At 40.8% G+C, this 19,096-nt stretch overlaps 6 protein-coding genes across 6 annotated transcripts, besides 2 other annotated features; 4 read left to right on the top strand and 2 right to left on the bottom strand.

Moving 5' to 3' along the window:
* Positions 1 to 121: part of a repeat region (Identified by RepeatMasker using a combination of RepBase library and repeat library created with RepeatScout) that runs on past the window's edge.
* Positions 95 to 2,718: a repeat region (Identified by RepeatMasker using a combination of RepBase library and repeat library created with RepeatScout).
* Positions 2,719 to 3,778: 1,060 nt separating this feature from the next.
* Positions 3,779 to 6,196, top strand: UA08_03094 (hypothetical protein; the record flags this gene model as incomplete). The annotated part of the gene is made up of 6 exons (XM_020265577.1): positions 3,779 to 3,897; positions 3,982 to 4,188; positions 4,261 to 4,445; positions 4,506 to 4,923; positions 4,987 to 5,399; positions 5,496 to 6,196. The coding sequence occupies 6 exons, from the start codon at positions 3,779 to 3,781 to the stop codon at positions 6,194 to 6,196; spliced, it is 2,043 nt and encodes a 680-aa protein (XP_020121243.1).
* A 327-nt stretch (positions 6,197 to 6,523) lies between these two features.
* Positions 6,524 to 7,373, top strand: UA08_03093 (hypothetical protein; the record flags this gene model as incomplete). The annotated part of the gene is made up of 3 exons (XM_020265566.1): positions 6,524 to 6,680; positions 6,811 to 7,026; positions 7,072 to 7,373. The coding sequence occupies 3 exons, from the start codon at positions 6,524 to 6,526 to the stop codon at positions 7,371 to 7,373; spliced, it is 675 nt and encodes a 224-aa protein (XP_020121244.1).
* Positions 7,374 to 7,536: 163 nt separating this feature from the next.
* On the bottom strand, positions 7,537 to 9,134 carry UA08_03092 (putative formamidase; the record flags this gene model as incomplete). The annotated part of the gene is made up of 7 exons (XM_020265554.1): positions 7,537 to 7,653; positions 7,709 to 7,882; positions 7,941 to 8,119; positions 8,174 to 8,568; positions 8,640 to 8,928; positions 8,990 to 9,008; positions 9,063 to 9,134. The coding sequence occupies 7 exons, from the start codon at positions 9,132 to 9,134 to the stop codon at positions 7,537 to 7,539; spliced, it is 1,245 nt and encodes a 414-aa protein (XP_020121245.1).
* A 1,081-nt stretch (positions 9,135 to 10,215) lies between these two features.
* On the top strand, positions 10,216 to 11,912 carry UA08_03091 (hypothetical protein; the record flags this gene model as incomplete). The annotated part of the gene is made up of 6 exons (XM_020265543.1): positions 10,216 to 10,224; positions 10,278 to 10,426; positions 10,651 to 10,753; positions 10,880 to 11,410; positions 11,466 to 11,696; positions 11,757 to 11,912. The coding sequence occupies 6 exons, from the start codon at positions 10,216 to 10,218 to the stop codon at positions 11,910 to 11,912; spliced, it is 1,179 nt and encodes a 392-aa protein (XP_020121246.1).
* A 1,324-nt stretch (positions 11,913 to 13,236) lies between these two features.
* On the bottom strand, positions 13,237 to 15,874 carry UA08_03090 (hypothetical protein; the record flags this gene model as incomplete). The annotated part of the gene is made up of 7 exons (XM_020265532.1): positions 13,237 to 13,802; positions 13,862 to 14,065; positions 14,115 to 14,147; positions 14,210 to 14,392; positions 14,448 to 14,688; positions 14,745 to 15,381; positions 15,438 to 15,874. 7 exons carry the CDS (start codon positions 15,872 to 15,874, stop codon positions 13,237 to 13,239), a joined length of 2,301 nt encoding a protein of 766 aa, XP_020121247.1.
* Positions 15,875 to 16,900: 1,026 nt separating this feature from the next.
* Positions 16,901 to 18,976, top strand: UA08_03089 (hypothetical protein; the record flags this gene model as incomplete). Its single annotated transcript, XM_020265521.1, has 5 exons — positions 16,901 to 16,998; positions 17,065 to 17,193; positions 17,248 to 17,584; positions 17,636 to 18,236; positions 18,300 to 18,976. 5 exons carry the CDS (start codon positions 16,901 to 16,903, stop codon positions 18,974 to 18,976), a joined length of 1,842 nt encoding a protein of 613 aa, XP_020121248.1.
* Between the last annotated feature and the right edge of the window lie 120 nt (positions 18,977 to 19,096).

Raw genomic sequence — 19,096 nt, 5'->3', positions numbered from 1 at the left:
TTAAGGCTTCGCGGGTAATCCTTTGTTCCGATGTGCATTAGTCTCATAGTGACTAACCTGATCCATTGGCTGTGACGTTCTGATTCTCTGACATTAGTATTCCTAGTTTATTTATAATCTATAGATTTATATAATTTCTAATTGCTTCTAAATTAATTATTACTTAAATATATTGTCCTAGTATATTAACTTTAATCTTTAGATACTTTTTATATGCTATTACTTTTAATATTTTTTTTTCTTCTAGAGTAATAATAAGTAGTTATAGTTAATTAGTTTCTTATTCTAATTCTTTATCTTTTAATGTTATTTATTTTTTTTAAAAATCTATAGAGGTTATTATAAAAGTCTAAATCTTTTTTTTAAAATATAATATATTTATAAGATTCTATTTTATTATTTTATTTATTAATTTTTTTTTTAATTTCTCTTTACTTTTTTTAGTACTTCTTATTTGATATATCTTATTTTTTAAGGATTCTTTTTTCTTTAATTAATTCCTGTTAAGTCTAGCTTAAGCTTAATATAGACTTTTAATTTTTCTAACTTCTAGTTTTTATTAATTATTAGAGATTAAAGTATATTTTTTTTATCTTATTCTTTAATTTTTCTATAATTAATAGTTCTTTTTATTTATTTTTTTTTTATTTAGTAGCAGTTTTTTAGAGATTTGATTTTTTCTTTTTCCTTAGGAAATTATACAGTATTAACCTTGATATTTTAGTATATTAGATAATTATTATTATAGTAAGTTATTTATGATAATCCTTAATATCTAGGATAATCTATTTTACTATATTAATATTAACAATTATTTATGCATTCTAAGATCTTATTTTTCTATTTATCTTTAATATTAATTTCTTTATATAATTCTAATATCTTATTTTTTTAAGTATCTTAAATTCCATCCTCATTTTCTTAGATATCTTGGTCTCTTTCCAGATTATATATATATTTAAGATATATTGTTTTTTTATGTAGCTATCTAGCTTTTTTAGTTCCTAAAAAGCTGCTATAGATATTATTGTATTCATAGATATTATATCTTTTATTAGTTATAACTTTATTATTATATCCCTTATTATGCTTTATAACTTTAAATTATTTTTTCTTAATTATTTTAAGTTATTATTCTTTAATTATCTTAAATTATTATTTTAATTAATTTCTATATTTTTATTTATAGTATTCTTTCTTTTGATAGTTAAAGCATTTTATCTTACTTTTATTAAATTATCTTTTTAATTTCTCATTAATTGTTGCATTAAGTTTTATTAGTTATAGACTATAAAAATCTTAATACTTAAATTCTTTATTTATTTAATTTTAATATTTAGAGATAGATTTTATCTTATATCTTTATTATTTTTATATTTCTTTTCTTTTTTATTTTATCTTATGGAATTTGTTATCAATTTTAATAGTTTATTTAATAAACTTATTAATATTGTCTAATTAATTTATTCTAATAAATTTTATTTATATTTCTTTTTTTAACATATTTTTAAATACTATAATAAGAATTTTATTATTATAATCTAATATTATTATAATCTATTTAAATTATACTGCTAATTATTATGCTAATCTAGTCTAGTATAATTATTATAATTGTCTTTTAGCATTTCATGTTTTATTTATATTTTTGAATACTAGTTTGAACTTTTTCTTGAATTATTTATAAAAGCCTAATACTTTTATAATATTAATATTCTAATTCTTCTTTTCCTTATTATAATATTTGCAAAGTATAGGTTTAATCTATTAAAAAGCTTCTCTTATTAAGTAAGTTACTATAAAGACTATCTTAGATTTTTCTGTTCCTAATACTATACTATTAATTATAATATATATATTTATTTATGTAAGAAAATTCTTTAGTTTTATTTATTTCCTATTAAAAATTTATGGTTTTAGTATCTTAAATTATTTTACTACTATAATTGCTTCTAATTCTTTAATACATTTTTAAAGTATTTCTTTATTAATAGAAGTTACTGTTAATCTAATATTTAAAGTAATTATATTCCTTATTATCTTAAATTAGTCTATAAGTATTCTTTTTCTTTATCTAAACTTCCTTATCTCTTATAATAGTATTTATCCTATATTATTTCTTAAGATTAAGATAATAGCTCTTTTATTATATATCTAATTCCATCCTAGTTATTACTAGTTATATTAAGATATAATATAATAATTAAATTATATAAAGATTTATAAAAGTAATTTATTAATAAGATTAAATATAATTCTGATTAGTTAATAATAAAAATTAATTAATTATAACTTAAGATAAAAGAAGCACTTTAAAGTATTATAATACTTTAAGTAGATTTACCTTACTAACCTTCTTAGTATATAATCAAATAACTTAGATTAAAGAGCTATACTAAGTAGTAATTAAGTATAAAAATAAGTATATTTATATAATTAGTATCTTTTATATTTTTTCTACATCTTAGAATATATATCTAATTATATATTTAATAATTCTGCTTAGTATTATATATACTTCCCTTATACCTTATAATATATATCATAATATATACTAATCACATGTTTCTTATGTCAGTTATAAGCCTGTATATTTAATAACCGCCTTGCATGTTAATGCATGTGAATAACTGGCCGTAATGTTAGCTGCTTTAACTAAGCACCTTCCCTTGATAGTACTAGTTTCTGCCTAGTATCATGCAGGTTGGTTTCGTAACAATAAATAGCTAAGTAACTAAATAAGAACTGAGCTTTATATAGTTATAAAAGAAATACTAGATAATATAAAATAATATATATAGCAAATTCTAAAGTAGGAGTATAATACTAATAATTATATTCTATATTCTCTAACTGGAAGTATTATAGTATTTATACGATTTAATAATATATAAATTTAAAATAAATTTATTAGTAAATTATATATAATTTAATTCTTTAAAGAAATAATGGGTTACCTAAAAAGATATTTGATTATACTATTATCATAAATATTAAGAAAGAATTTAAATTAAATATAAAAGTTAATAAATTTATATCTTTTCTACCTATATTATTTAAGCAAAAAGTATAATAATATTAGTATAATTTAAAATAGGACTTCTCAACAAGTTAATTTATTTATTTTTAGTATAAATTAAAGCCAGTTTAGATAAGAAATCAATGAGTAAAATTAAGTGGATTTAAAGGCTTATAGTAATACATTAAGATGATCTTAGTTAGTACACTTTTAGTGTTGTAAGGCCTTGTAAGATGGCTCTCGCTAAGAAAAAATCCACTAGGCTTAATATATACTAGTGTAAGACAACAAGGCTTTAAAAAAGGTAAAACTGGCAGTATTAAGTTGTGTAGGTTTAGTTGTGAAACCGGCTGCGCAAGGTCTCTATTATATACGTTGATTAGGGCTTAAACGTCCAGATGATCAAGTCACTTACTAGTAAATATTGTGAAGTAGTCTAAAGAGTCTATTCGACATTATTCTCATTGCTGCGGAACTTGCAGCCGATGGCGCAGGGTGGCGTAGCGATAACTTGCCACTGCATCGTCCAAATACTAAAAGTGGCCTAACAAGGCTCAACTTTGAGTCAGCGCAAAGTAAAACACCACGCGCTAATTCTCTAGCACCGGCCAAATGTAGCCCAAGTTGGCCTCGGCCGTGTAGCCGCAATAGGCAAATGAGGCTGAGAAGGATCTGAAGACAAGAATATTAAGGCCAGTGACGCAGATCAATCTACGAAATGCTCTCTCCCAGAAATATTATTATCTTGACGGAGATCAAATGTCTTCCGCAGGTGCAGAAACGCCTGTCGCCGGAAATGGCGTTAGCAGGACCGACAGCCACAACCACGACCTAAACTCGCGGGACGAGGCTGTTCTTCCCCTGCTGCCGTTACAGGTGTGAGTCAGTCACATTTCGTGTCTTTGCTTATTGTTTCGAATACAGCGAAAGCTAAGAAAATTGACCTAATCAATGTAATGCAGCTTGGCTGAGGTACAACGCCGACGCAACGAAACACAGCCTGGCGAATCCGGTCTTCTTCAGACGATCTATGGCGTAAAGCAGGCTGTCCAACTTACCGCTGATGATGAGGACAAGTTACGCCTAAGCGCGCGCCCTCTCTGTCGAGAATGGCTCAAATTGATGCCGAGTCTCGGCTTCAGGATGCTTCAAATTGCCATCCTCGCGGTGTATGTCTATACGCCCACCCCTTCTAATCTCCATTTGTAACGAGCATTGGTATTGGTTCTAATTGAAACCAGCATATTGGCATTTGGAGGCAAGCAGCAGGCCTTCAACCTGAGCGATGACCAAGTCGGGCAAAACATCGATGTATCCGTCGACATCCAGCTAGCTGTGTTTGGCGTCGTCAACAAACTACTCGACTACCTCATTGATACGGCACTTGACCATGCAGTCTCTGTAACATTGACACTGTGGATGGCTTGTAAGTTAAGCGTTTGTGTTAGTCAGTATACACGCACAATTAACTTACCAACGGCCACAGGCTCAATAAGCGATCGATTTGCTGGTATCAAAATCGACGATTTCTCCATGAAAGAGGAACTATCCAAGCCGTGGATTGCCATATGGGCCTGCTTACAACGTTGTCGGAAAGGCGATTCCTGCCTATTCTCTATCGCACGAGGGCTTCTGTGTCTAGCTGTCTCCTTGTCGGTCGTGCTGCAGGGAGCTAGTGTCAATACTATCGGGATGCCAAAGGCCCGATGGGCGCCTACCTATACTAGCGGTGTTCCTGGTGCAGGAAACACCTTGGAATTGCCCCTTATGCGGATTGTAAGTGCCAATGTCGATGGATTTTGGTCCCAAGCTGAGGCGATGACCGGCGAGCCAACAGCGGACGCAATTGGACAGATCGTAGCAGGTCTCGAGGCATCTGCCACCTTCATCGGTCTGTCGGGTTTGTGAGTGGTTTCGTCGGTCTTTTGATCTGGATGGAGTAACACTGATCAAACTAATTTTGTTAGACGAAATGCCATGAACAACGACCGAACTCAACCGGGCTGGTACGAGGCATATAAGTCCTCGGGGAGCTATATCACAGGGATCCATGTTCCTACAAATACCTCCCAGAGTTCTATTCAGACTGTCTCCTTGCAGTTTGGTGGCATCAACGCTATCTGGCAGTCGCAGTCTTTGTATGGGAATGCATGGGCTCGTGGCTCTACCGGCTATACAGGCAATCTGAATTTGACTCTGCCATTCCTCGAGACCGTATGCGCCCCCAGCACGAACCTCACGACTACCGCGAATAACACGATGCTTGCCCAACATCCAGTCGATATGAACTCGACTAAGGCCATGATCCAGGTTCTTGTCGGCGCATCAGGAAGTTTTACAGGTGCCAACTGTAGCGTAACGTTACGTCAGGGGCTTTTCCGTATGTTTTTTCGTCTTCCTTGATCATGAATATGTCGTTGAGACTTGTTCAATAATTAGACATCTAAATATTTGCTGAGTTGACCCCGGGAAAAAGCCACCGCAGTTTGGATCGTCGATGGAAATAGCCCAGATGCCTCGCTTACCAATTACAACAATTCATGGTGGCTTACTAATGATCCTCTCAACCCTCCCATCTACATGTTCCCCTCAACTCTTGACGACACGGCTTTTGTGGCCGATCTGGCCGATATCTTCAACGGAATCTCCCCCAATCTATTTGGACTCATCCAGCGCGGACCGAGTTTGACAGACCACTTGGTTGCGCTCTCGCGGCAATTTGTCAGCCTCAACCGGACAGCGTGGAACTCGGAAGCTGCAGGTATGACGCCCATTATTGGGACCATGCTAAGCCAGATCCTGAGTACGGCGACCTGGGAAGAAGAAGGCGATCCTGATAACGCCACGGTAATAAACCGGCCGGTGATATGGCAGACTTATGGATCTAGTCCGCGATTAGGGTGGGAGTGGACTATCGCTCTGGCGCTGGCAGTCATTCTGATTGTGACGGTGTGGGATATTTTTCTCATTTTTTACTACCATTTCTCTGGAGCACCGGTGACAGATCCTGGTGATCTGTGGTTACGGAAGCCCGAGGGTATTCAGGGGATGGGAACGAAGGAACTATTCGAAAAGGTATATTACTTGCGAGAGACAGATAGAGAGGTTTTTATTACGGTGGACCGAGACGCTGGCAAGGTTCTGAGAAGGGATTCCGAGTATACATGGCGGCATTGATTGGACAGAACTAGGATATAAATAATACAAGTTAAGTACTTCACTAGTAGCAGCTTTCCAATGTTTCTGTCGATTATTTGTCGATCTCACTTTCTCGAATTACGTGAGATATATAGCCATTAATATATTGGAGATATTCCGCAAGCGACGTTAAATTGCTCCCCGGGGGGGTTCTTTGGCTGACATCTCCGATACAATTAAATGCGTACATAGAGAACCACGAGATGAACCAAGTAGAAACTGCGTATAAAGACTTAGTGTCCATCGACAGAGTTTTCCTTTTTGGTGTTCTGACGCCGCTTTAACTAGGATACCGGATCAACAATCATGACCCTTATTTACAGAAACGGAAAGGTGGCTCGGCCCGTTGCCGATGACGTGTTGGCCGAGCCCGCTAGCTGTGGGACTTTTGCATTGACCGGCGGCACCAAGTGGACCTTGTATCTTGGCATTGTTGACGCATCTAAAAGCGGCAACTGGGCTCGTAGGCATGTTTTAAGTCGCTGTAATGCTGACATGTCGCTTTTGCTTCTCAAACATGTTTGTTCTTCATGTTGGTCTAACTCGTCTAATCTATTGAGTGATCTCTCGAATGCCCTTGTTCAACTTTATAGGCCTTGTCCAGAAAATCTCTAGCCAGCCCTATGTCACGCACGTGTTTCTTGATGCCTTTGGGTTCACACCGTCGGGTATGACAGCAGAGGCCTACCGTGAAGCAATGCGTTATCTACCGTCTGACTTTGCCTCTCAGTATCTCAATTTTCATATTGGCAATACTGGTGCTCCATGCGAAAAAGATCTCTATCATTTCGAAGAGCGCTCACCGTACTGTAGACCTGTTCAAAGACTGTAGTAACACTGACTATGTAAATTAGTCTTACACAACAGCAATGCAGAAAACCATGACGCATCGCTAAAATTCGCTGCTAGAGAAACCGCTCATGTGTGGATCGAGTTTGCATATGGAATCGAGCCCTGGGAGGCGCACACTTTCAACAAGAGGGTTCGAAGAGTTTGTCCGGCAGTAAAATGGGAGATAATAACTCCAAAGGCGGATAGAATCAGAGATTATGGTTATTTGAAACTTGTCGGGAAACATTTTGATAGGGTGAGAATCGTAGGACGAAGCACATTGAGCCAGCAGGTTCGGGGAGAGTTACTAGGCCTGCCACACTAGATTTAGATAGTAGACATTGTACAAGAAGCGAGGCTCAAGCTAGCAATACATAAAGACGATCCAAATTTTTGGGGAATTATTCTTCCGTTTATTCTGAACCGTATCTCCTCAAAATACAGTTCTGGTGAGTAGCTATACTGTTATTGATCAGCTGGGCGACCGCTTATTTTCTTGACACAGGAGCCAGGCGCATGTCAATCCTTTTAGCTAGGGTCTCTGGCCTAATATCCATCTCGAAGATGTCCATAGGTAAACCAATGGTAGTGCAGGCGTTCGGAATCTGTGATGAAGTCAGAAACTTTATTCTCGTCAATAATGATCTTAGGAAAACTCACGTCCACAATACCTGCAATATGGCCTTCAACCGGAGCGGCACTCAGAAGAAGATAAATCTGATAGTCATCATAGCCATATCGCTTTAAATACTCGATAACTCGAAGGCAGCTTTGGCGATAAGCTATTGTTGCGTCTAGAAAATGCTGTTTCCCGTTTTCATCGACGGAGAAGCCCTGAAATGTGGCGTATGTTAATATCTACCCAAGATTTTTAAAGATTTTGGATCCCTACCTCAAAATACAGCATTCGGCCGGGCCCGAATTGGGGCTGCACAGGGCCAGGGATAAAGATTGGAGATCGTCCATTGACCATGCCAAGTTGCTCTTGGCCGTTCTTGAGCACGGTAAACTTGATTGTGATCACGCCGGCCATTTCAATGGCACCGCAAAATGAAATTTCGCCATCTCCCTCTGGGCCTCGGTGAGTAATAGATCACTCTTCTTTTTAGTGGAAAGAAAACGTACGCGAGAAGTGGAGATCGCCAACACTGAACTTTGCCCCAGGAACATGAACTGGCAGGTATACCTTGCTGCCCCGTGACAAATTTTTAATATCACAATTGCCGCCGTGCTCTGGTCTTCCGGGAATTGTGCGTGCACCCTCTGCTGCAATTCTCTCAGCAGTAGCAGGATCAGCAGATCCAGGATGAGAATTGGTGATTAGTGGAGGGTTTGCCACGGTGCGTGAGGAACCAGATTTCTCTTGGATCAATTCGGCTTCACGGCGATTCCATTCAGCCAAAATCTCCGCCGATGGAGCGCAGCCTAAAATGCCCGGATGAATGAGTCCTGCGAATTTCACGCCAGGAATGTGTCTGGATGTGCAGTGTATTCCCTCAAAGTCCCAGATAGCTTTGGCCCTGGTATTATAAATCCACAGTATCAGAATACTACGCACGTCACTTGTACAAGGCTGTGAGTATAATCTTACGCATCGGGATAAATTTCATCCAGAAACCCACCGCCATTGTCCTTGTGGAAGACGCCTGTAAACCCCCAAGGCTGTTCTTCAAAAGGCTGAACATCCTGGATCTCGACGCGGAGCACGTCTCCCGGTTCTGCGCCTTTGATCTCAAAGGGTCCTGACAAATAATGAATCTTGGTGAGATCCACATTCAAGATATCGTCTGCCGAATCATTATTTTTAATCTGGCCGCCGGTCCAGTCAAGACATTCGATTTTGACTGTCTCGCCATCCTCAATTGAACCGCAAAAGGGGACTGAGAGAGTACGGTATAGTTAGAATCTTCGGTAGAGAACTTCAATACAGGATAGGCCTACCATCGGGATGCCATCGGTTCTAGATATGTTAGCTGGGAACTCATGATAATTTTTGGGGGGGTGTAAATCCTACGTGTAGGTATGGTTGCTTATCGGCGGGGGAGTTAAGATCAACTTTGAGAGCTGTGCGGATTGGGGTAGACATGATGTTTATGATATAATTTCAAGAGAACCCTTTCCTAGTAAAAAATCGGCCGGTGTCAAAATGGAAATTCGATTCAAGAAAAGCAAAGACAATTTGTTGGTTTATCTGAGGTAGCAGCACCGAAAATTCCGTGGCATACCTCCTCCATCACCCCGCATTGATTCGCAAGATAACACGATATGCCTCATCAGGAAGGTCTGCTACACTCACGTTTCACAGCAATTCCTAGCCGGATTGGGGGAATATTATGGAAATTCACGCGTATTTACCTGGATGCCGATGGAGTTTGTTTATTGCGAGCGAGCGAATGAAGACCCCGTAGCTTATCTAAAGCCCGAGAATACGCTCTGTCCTTCCGATCACGCCGCACTTATAGCCACCGTGGCTATTTCACCTGTGGGTACTAGAAATGATAGTAGATCTGCGACAGATATAAATTAGAGACCCGCTTCCCCCTCGCTGCCTTCACTCACTGAGTAGAACTGAGCACATAAACTTATAGGCATGTATGCTTAGTGATCCGAAGCTGAGTAGTCTACTGTGCTCACTAAGTATAAATATCTAGTCATGCCTTTATGGCGCTAGCCATTTTCCTAGACTAAGGTAAGAAGTGCTCGTTCAATATTCTATTTTCATAATATATATCCCAGATAATATACCTAGCACCTCATTTTCAGCAATCTTGGCCGTAAAAAGTGAATCAGCTAATGCACAGCGCTGCAAACATGGCGGCGGATAGTCATCTAGACCCTGGATCTTTCTTTTATACATATGCTAGCTAGATAGCTTCAAGAAACCAATCATACCCGCAAATTATAGACTTGAATGGTGGTGTTCTCCCGTTCAATGTGCAACTTGACGAACGAACATATTGCGGGGCCAAATTACCCCTCAATGCACCGGATAAGACAGCAAATATACGTAGCTGCCTGTCAGGAACTTCAGTGACTATCACACTTTGCTCACCCAGTAGTGATATCAGAGAGGCACCGTGCGAGCTCATGAGGCATCTATAAGAAGAAATGACATGCGGCGCAAATAGCAAGTACTCACAAACAAATAGCTTGGGAGTTTGTCCCCGATGCACTGCGTAAGGCGACTAAGAACATAAAATCACTGCATTTCTTTACCGATGCATCCCAGTCGATTAAGGATGCCCTGCTGCTCCTTGACGAGGGATACTCACCCAAGTCTGCCGGTAAGGAGGGCTGGAGTGTATACCCCACGTTTATTGTTGATGATGTTAGTGAGGCCATTAAAAAGGCTGAAGGTCTTGTTGGAAGTGTTAGGACGTATGTTTTCCTTTATTCACTTGAACAATCTGTACGTGAGTGGGCTTGTATACTAATTTGTGCTCTGTGCTACTAATAACAAAGTCTCCGAAATGAGATTCCTAATGGAATGGGGTATTTGGAGTACACGGTAGAGGAAGAATCCACTCCTCTTCATCGCATCCGTTGCTCGTTCTCTGATATTCTTTGACTCACGCAAGCAAAGTGACTAACTAACTACATAGCGGCAAGTCTTTCGGTTCAGCTTCTATTATTAATTGGATAAAGGAGCAACGCGCCCATCTTAGTGACATAATCGCCGCCGAAACTACAGGCTTTTGGATAAAGGTAGGTAACCTTTTCCGGCCTTTAAATAGCTATTACAATTGCGCGGATTTCTCTCGAAGAAGTGCAGAAACTTTTCCACGCATATCTCAAACTAGCATCGTTATGACTATGTCACGTCAACGGCAGACTTCGATGATGGCCGAAGTAAAGAAGGTGAGAAAGCGAACAGCTACACGCGTGGAGACAAAGTTTGGCGACAATCGCCTAGGTCTCCTCTCCTACCACGAGATTCCGGAGTGGTATCAGGACAATGAGTTTATTCTTCACGGTTATCGTTCTGTGTCAAACTCGACAACAGCCTGCTTCTCTAGCTGGCTTTATCTGCATAATGAAACCGTCAACATTTATTCCCACCTGGTACCGGGAATTGCTTTTCTAGTGGGCGAAGGCGTGATACATCAATGTCTCCAGGCTTACTATCCCAAAAGCACACTTAACGAACATGCTGTGTTCGGCTTCTTCCTTGCAGCGGCTGTGATATGCTTGGGATTATCAACCTCGTACCATACTATGATGAACCACTCTGCTTACGTCTCAGACTTATGGTTACGGCTGGATTTCGTGGGTATAATTGTTTTAACGCTGGGAGATTTTGTATCGGGTATTTCTATGGTCTTCTATTGCGAGCCAACACTGCGAAATGTATATTGGGCTATGGTATGACGCACAATCCTAGCTTGTGGATCACGAAGCTTATCGAGTATATTTGCAGATAATCACGCTCAGCTTGATCACAGTATATATTTTGGCCAATCCAAGATTTCAAGGTCCTCGCTGGCGAACATTTCGAGTTTGCATTTTCGTTGGCACCGGATTATCAGGCTTCGCACCTCTCATCCACGGCATCATTATCTTCGGTTTTTCGCTAATGATGAAGCAATCCGGCATGCCATACTACTTGGGTGAAGGGCTGCTACTAATACTGGGCGCACTTTTTTACACCGTGAGTTCTCCAATGTCGTGCCAAGAAAAGCATGAACTGATAAGCGGACACGCTTTATAGATGCGTGCTCCTGAGGCTTGGAAGCCTGGAAAATTTGACATATTTGGATGCTCTCATCAAATTTTCCACCTGCTTGTGGTGCTCGCTACAGCGCTTCATCTGGTTGGAATCATGTCTGCCTTCCACTACAACTACCACCATAGAACATGCATATAGATTTGGTGAAAGATGGAATCAAACTTACAAGTTATTGGAGAAGATTACAAACTTAGAAGACCTAGTAAGTAATTCTACTACAAGATCCCAGCAGTTAACTGTCCAGCACGATGATACTCGTACCTAACCAAATTTTTTTTCTTAGGATAGATCATACTCTCTAGCAAATGAGTGCAGAATATTCTGGTGTAAAGTAACTCTAAACTAGGCGACAATGGATCCTGTCTGAACGTAAATGGAGTGGGATTGACAACCAGAATGTATGGGAACAGCCGCTGAAACATCGCCATGAGCGTATTAGGATCCCAAATAGCATGGAGATAGAAAAGCTATGATAAATGTAAACTTATTACCAATTATAGAGGACAGAGTTGGAATTCCAATAGCCAGACAAGTGCGTGTCAAATGTTTCAAATATTCGACGCCGGTGCCTCGCTACTGAGCGCTTGGGCAACCTGGCGACGGCTAATCAATGTCTTTTTCCTTTCCCTTTGCAATACTGGCGCTAATGGCCAATAGAAGACAAGAAGAGGAAATCAAGGGTCTAAGCGAATTATATCAGTACTTTGAATGCCGAGTATATTCTCACCGATAGGCTACGATTTGTCAAAAATAGTTGGAAACTGCCAACGTTTTGGATAAACTCCACGGCGTGTTTCGGCCTTGGTTATCGGTGGCTTGGGGACAATTTTAGAGACCAAGGTTTGTAGCTATTCTTGTCCAACAAATTCTGAGGTTACTACTAGCTCAACAGACAAAAAGGCATGTACACGTTTCATGAATCGTGAAGCCCAAGTAAAATTTAGGTCTTCTGAGTCTAGATTATAGATTATATGCAGAAACGTAAAAAAGTGCCTTAGGTACAATACCCCACAATATTCTGATGCCTTTGCTAGGTACGTACCCGCCGGGGCACCGGCGGAGTGGTCATGGAATGGGGCCATGAGAAGTCCGGCCGTAATATGGACGGAATCAATGATCTAATCATTTCCAAGCTCCAAACGCATCCGAGGCTCTTGAGTGGTGCTCGCTAGCTGTGGGGGCGGTGGATTAGTTCTTTTTTTGTCGACCCTATAAAGTCATTGAGATGAGAACACACATAGCCAGTGGATGGTCATAGCTGGCGTGGTGAAAATTGTTCGTTCTTGTTTTTACGCCGCTACGGAGGTAGAAGTCGGGCATTTATACTAGTTCCCTTTTCGTTTGTGTATATACCATATCAAAACTGATCCTTACATATAATGTTATAGTAAATCCGTGAAACTTGTGCTATGGTTGGCAAAGGTGTGTCATATATCGGCATTGACTAGATTTTTAGAGACCTTTAGATACCCTGTCCATTTTCGTGGATCACTGGCTCCTTGGAGTCTATAAAGCCTTGACCACCTTGTTGCTGTGGCACTTGACCAGACCGACGGCGGTCGTTGCGCCCATAGAACGCTTTCGCGCGATCCTCCTCTGTATCTCGACGGATACTGTTCATATAAGTGCGGAATTCTCGACTCATATCCATTACCTGCTTGAAATGATTTGCCTCGACGAGAATCTCGTCGCCTTCGGTGCTATATTCACTTTCGCGAACATCATATTCAGCGAGAGCAATAGCAGTCTGCAGAGCATTGCGAATCTCACGTCCGTTCCATTCCATTGCGCACATCTCTTCACTTAGAATGAACTTGACGCCTTGAGGTGTAACGCGAATCTTGCCCCTTTGCTCTCTATGTAGCTTGTTCAAGAAGCTTTGCCAGATGTTCCTTCTCTTTGCTGGATCTAGCTTATCGAAGCCGATGATAACATGGACTCGAGAGATGAATGCTTCGTCGATGTGTCCCACTCGGTTGGTGGTTAGGAACAGTAGTCCGCCGAAATATTCCATCTTGCGCAGAAATGCTAGATAATGATCAGTAATATTCGTATGCATACTCCTTCACGGTTGTCACCAAACTCACCTGAAACAATTCCGTTGCGAGCGATATCTCTATGCTCACGACGTTCGAGGAATATATCTGCCTCGTCGAGGAGCAAGACGGCTCGCCATTTTTGAGCAAGGGAGAACCACCTTGTGAGTTCAGCTTCAATGGAGTCCTCTTTCATTCCGAGGTCCGCGATCGTAAGACTAATCAAGGGACGACCCGTCTTCATTGCAATGGTTTCTAGGATTGGTAAGCATTGCCTTTGCGTGGACAGCATCCACCAACTTACCGACTGTATACGTTTTGCCTACACCAGGAGGGCCTGTTTACATTGCGCGTTAAAGATACGTAACATAAAGTTGAGGTTAATTTGGAAAATCGTACCATGAAGCAACACCACTACACCTTCTCCTTTACTTTTGATAAAGTCTGCAGACCAGGGCACCTTGGAATTGATTTGGCGATCCGACAATGCCTTTATAATGCGAAGGCTTTCTGGGTTAATGTTCGCATCTGGAATGTCTCCCGTCTCGTCGAGCTCGAATATCGACTCTACGTTTATCAATTCTAGCAATGGTCAGCACATGCTTGCAACTATAACTAAATCCTACCGAAATCTTACCCCATGTCTTCGTCGATAATGCAAATCCCGGCATCATCGGGCTCATCATGAATCGATGATCGACGGTTAGGGTTTCTTTTGAAGAAGCCTCGATGTTAATATTGATTGGATGGGCTAGCTCGCCATGGCTGCTTGTGTTTTCGGTCATTTCATGGCCCGGATCCCAATCAAATGTCCACGTATCCCCGTAAATGTTTTCATCATTGACATCGCAAATACCCGCTATGAGTGGTCCTTTGTACTTTGACAACGTCAATTCACTGTGCGAGTTGCGTTTTGTGGCAAAGGTAGCCTTACCTCTTTCTTGCTCGTATTAAAGAGCTTGCCGTCATACTTCACATACTTATAGCTCGCCCATAGAATCTCAGCGGCCAAGGCCCCTCTACGTTCGAGGGAAGCTCTCCGCTCACCGTTGTCCTTTGTATCGTGGTAGTGTCGTGGGAACACAGGCAGAGCAGTCACAAGCTTCTCACCATCAAAACCCTCTATCTCAATAGTAAGGGGGGCAGGCCCGGTATGGGCTTTCTTCCTGAAGTCAGTGTCCTGGAATAGTACCTTCACATCCCAGCGCTCTTTCTTGTCCAAAACCTCTTCTTTATACTCCACACATGTGATGATGCCTCCCATCCAAATATTGTCACGAATGAAGTAGGAAATCGTTCCAGGCTTGAGCAAAAACCAGATATCGCTGAATAGAACCGTTGGGGGGTCTTTGCGGAGTCGCTTTTCCGCTGGGATTATCGTTCGCTGGACACGTGGACTCAAGAAATCGAGTAGGACCTGTATCTGGCGGCATTTCTCAGATGAGTCGTTGTCCGAATCACCTGTGATGCGACTCCCTAGCTGAGTTTTGAGATTCGTGAGCTCAGTCAGATGATGAATCAGCACACTGTATGGTTCGCGGATTGTAATATTGTCGCCTATAAGGTTCTGACTAAAAGTCCATGAGCATTACTTATGTACCGTTTTCCGAAAGAAAACAGAAGTTACCTTGGATAGTATTTGACAACCTCTCTGATGGCCTGTAACAACAGCGCGGAGTAAACAATCATCTTTGGGGATTCGAGTTCAACGACTTTCATGAATTCCAACGAATATTTAATGTCTTGCTGGTCCTCTGGGAGATTACGAGGAAGGCGCACATTGACCTTTGTCAGTATTTCAAAGATGTATGATGGCTCTTCAACTGGCTGAGCTGGTTCAACCTCTTTTTCGACTTGTAGGTTCAAAGGAGTATTGTAAGTTTCTGTGAAATCTCTACCGTCTAGATTGAAACATTCATAGGTGTACTTGATGCCGGAAACGGAAGCGTCTGGTTCGTCGTCATGCTTGGTTTCCTTCACCTCCTTGACCACTCCTTCGGGGCCTTTTTCATGGTCCACCGATACACTCGGTGCTGTGCTCTCAATAGTGGTGATGCTCGACATGGCAGTGAGTCTTTCTTTCTTTCTTTTTATTGAAAGAAACTTGGGGTGTAAAGTAACCAAGCGGCTGTAATCTTAGGGGGATGAAGAACTGGTTAGGTGAGATGACAATGTCGCTCGTCTCGTTCACTTGTCTAGGTGATATACCTAGGCGATGAAAACTACGCACCAGCCATATTTATTTATAATAAGAGCAGGATGAATTACAACATTATTGGTCTATAAAAGCACACTGTTATAGGTGGTCAATACGAGTTATTATTGTTATTTCCATCGTTATTATGGCTGCAGGAAGCAATTGCAACGTGGTACGAGAATCTTCATGCATACATCATAGCTGAAAGAGTTAATAAGCATAACAAAATTCTAGGCTCTCTCATTGCGATTTGGACTAGAGAGAGTTCATCCAATATTGCCTGCATATATACCTAACATTGGCAGGGATGGTGATAAACGCAACTTCAAACCATCTGTGGCCTAATGGCACGTTCCACCCCCTGCCAATGTTGGGCATATATACATTAAAAAAACTCTATAGTTCAAATTTAAATCACATTGAGCATGTGTTCATGTCAGCAGTTAGAATAGTCTACTTGGCAACTATGCAGGTCATCACAGAGGAAAGGTGGGACAAGGCTTGCCAGCAAACAGAGCGAATTACCAGCCTTGCGTACATATTTCGTATTAGGCAGCCAGCCACATTAAGAGTTTCTATGGGGAAAAAGCCTAGTCTGACAAATGATATATACTATAAATAGTCAGCGAGGTCAAAGTCAGCATAAAACCAGAACATAACAGCTTGCTTAGTGGATGGATTATTGTATCGCAAAGCCTGTTTATCTGTAGGATTCCACTCTAGTCAAGGATGCCATTCATAATTGGATATAGTTAACACAGTGACTATTATAGTGACAAATTGGTCAGAGTACATAAGGGTGCTGGTCTTGGTGACTAGTCAGCCTTGTCCCACATCTTTTCTCTGGTGATAATTTCCACCTCTGATTTTCATCACTCCGCCTGTGAAACAAAATGCATTTTCTGAGAACAAAGAAAAACACGGAGGCTCTCACGCATGTACGAGACTTCAGTCATGAAATTAACTTGCAAAGACCAGAGGAGTCACTAGCGTAAGTAAAGTGTGCGATTTTAGAAACATCCAACTTTCACTTTTGACTAACAAAAGAATGAAACAGAAAAGGCCTCGCTCAACGTGTCAAATGGGAAGTTGACAAAGAGAACAAAGGGGAGAGACTGTTCGCCGATTCTTTCAACTATTCTCTTGCTACGTATCGAGATGAAGAGCCACCGGAATATACCGAGTCGTAAGGGCTTGTTTTTGTCCGCCTTTGGGTGACCATGGCTAACTAGCATCTTAGACCTATTGAGCCGACTGACTTCAATGAGTTCTATCATATAACCAAAGAGCTTGATGACTCCTGGAAAAAAGTAATCGAGGAACTCAATAAAAAGCTCGGACAGAAAATAGACCTCACCGAGCTTTTGGAGCATCCAACTCCTGACAAGCTAGAGGGGATCGTCCGCCAAGCACAAGACTCGTTTCAAGAAAGAAAATTAACAAAAGGGGGTACCGTAAAGGAATGGGTCCACAAGATTGCAAGAAGAATAAACAATCACAGATATCTCCTTGACATGCTTCCAACGGGAGACAAGTACTTGTCAATTCTTACCGGTGGTCTAACGGCTTGTGTCAAGGTTCGTGACAAGATCATGATATTGCTAACTGTCATATTGACATTTGTGCAGGCTTCAATCGAGCATCAGGAAGTAGCAGATCTAGTATCTGACTTCTTAGAGAAGCTCTCCGACCAGACATATAAACTATTCCGCGCTGTGAAAGGAGCACCTCGAAACGATTATATTAGCTTACATGTGACCAAATTTTATTCCATTATGTTCGACGCTCTGGTGAAGATACTAAAACAATGGCTTTCATCAGCCTGGAACCGTCTCACCAACAGCTTTGGAAGCACCTTCAAAAAGGACCTGAAAGGATCAATGGAGAAGATGGAATACCATGTCAAAGAAGCTGTCGAAGAATTGAATTCGATCACTTTACAAGGTCTGGGTGCTCTGGTCCAGGCCGCCTTGGTTGGCTCCCAGCAAGACTTCATCGACGCCGCAGGATGGCCTGGGAACGTACCGATACACTTCATGCAAATTCATAATTCATCCCGCTCGCCCCCGGTAGAGATGGCTAAAAGTCACGGTCAGAAGGCTCATCGTGATGACCATCATGACAATTCTAAATATGGCAAATTTCTCTCAACCACGTCTGAGGTGCGAGAAAAGGAGAATAGTGAATCTTGGACATCGCAGACAATCCAGGAATCCGTAGCATGGATGGGTAGATTCACACAATCTGAGCATATAGCTAACCTTGTTGAACGAAGTCGCTACCTTGCAATAGATAGAGAGCTATATAGTAGCCTGATGCAATGGACGACATCAAACTCATCCGAGGCGCTGTGGATTGAAGGGCCGGCCGTAATGACAGAGCCGTCTCAAAACACACTGACAACAGCGTTCATCACCGCTATTTTTCAACACCGACGAGTTCCAGTCATATCCTACTTCTGTTACTACGACCAGAGAGACTACGAATCATTTTCCTGTGAAGCAGAACTACTGAAAATGGTCCTCGCATTGATATACCAAGTCTCAACTACCCTCCCCCCGGATATATCTTCTATTCTAGACTCTGAAGACATGCCCGACCTTTCACCGTCTAGAGTCGACTCCATCAAACCACGCTTGGAAAGTCTTCCCAACGCAATCGAATTACTTGGAGACATGCTAGCTCTTGGTCCCCCGCTATTCGCATGCTGTATAGATAGCTTGCAAATTCTCGACAAAGAGGAAGAATCAGCAAGATATAAAGCATGTTTCAGACGGTTTGTTGAGATTTTGGGAAATGCGAAACCGAGTCATCCGCGCATATTGAAGATGTGGCTATCAACTGACGGACATAGCTGGTCACTGCAGGATGCGGTAAATGAGGGATGGTTTCGGAGCCACCAGACTTATCATGAGAGTGAAGATGAACCGTTGATACTGGATATGGTTCGTGTAGCTGGAGCTACCTAGCTTTGACTATCAATATCGAGATTTCTGACGCTGTTGACTATTTTGATAATTTGGCACCAAGAGAATTACTCATACCAGCTTGCATTTTCGTCCAAAAGAGCTCTGTGTATTAGATGAACT

Source organism: Talaromyces atroroseus (assembly GCF_001907595.1).
Source record: "Talaromyces atroroseus strain IBT 11181 chromosome Unknown scaffold_3, whole genome shotgun sequence".
In the NCBI taxonomy this organism is placed as follows: Eukaryota; Fungi; Ascomycota; class Eurotiomycetes; order Eurotiales; family Trichocomaceae; genus Talaromyces; species Talaromyces atroroseus.
The sequence above is the reverse complement of the archived record's forward strand: the minus strand, read 5'-3'. Positions and strand labels throughout refer to the sequence as shown.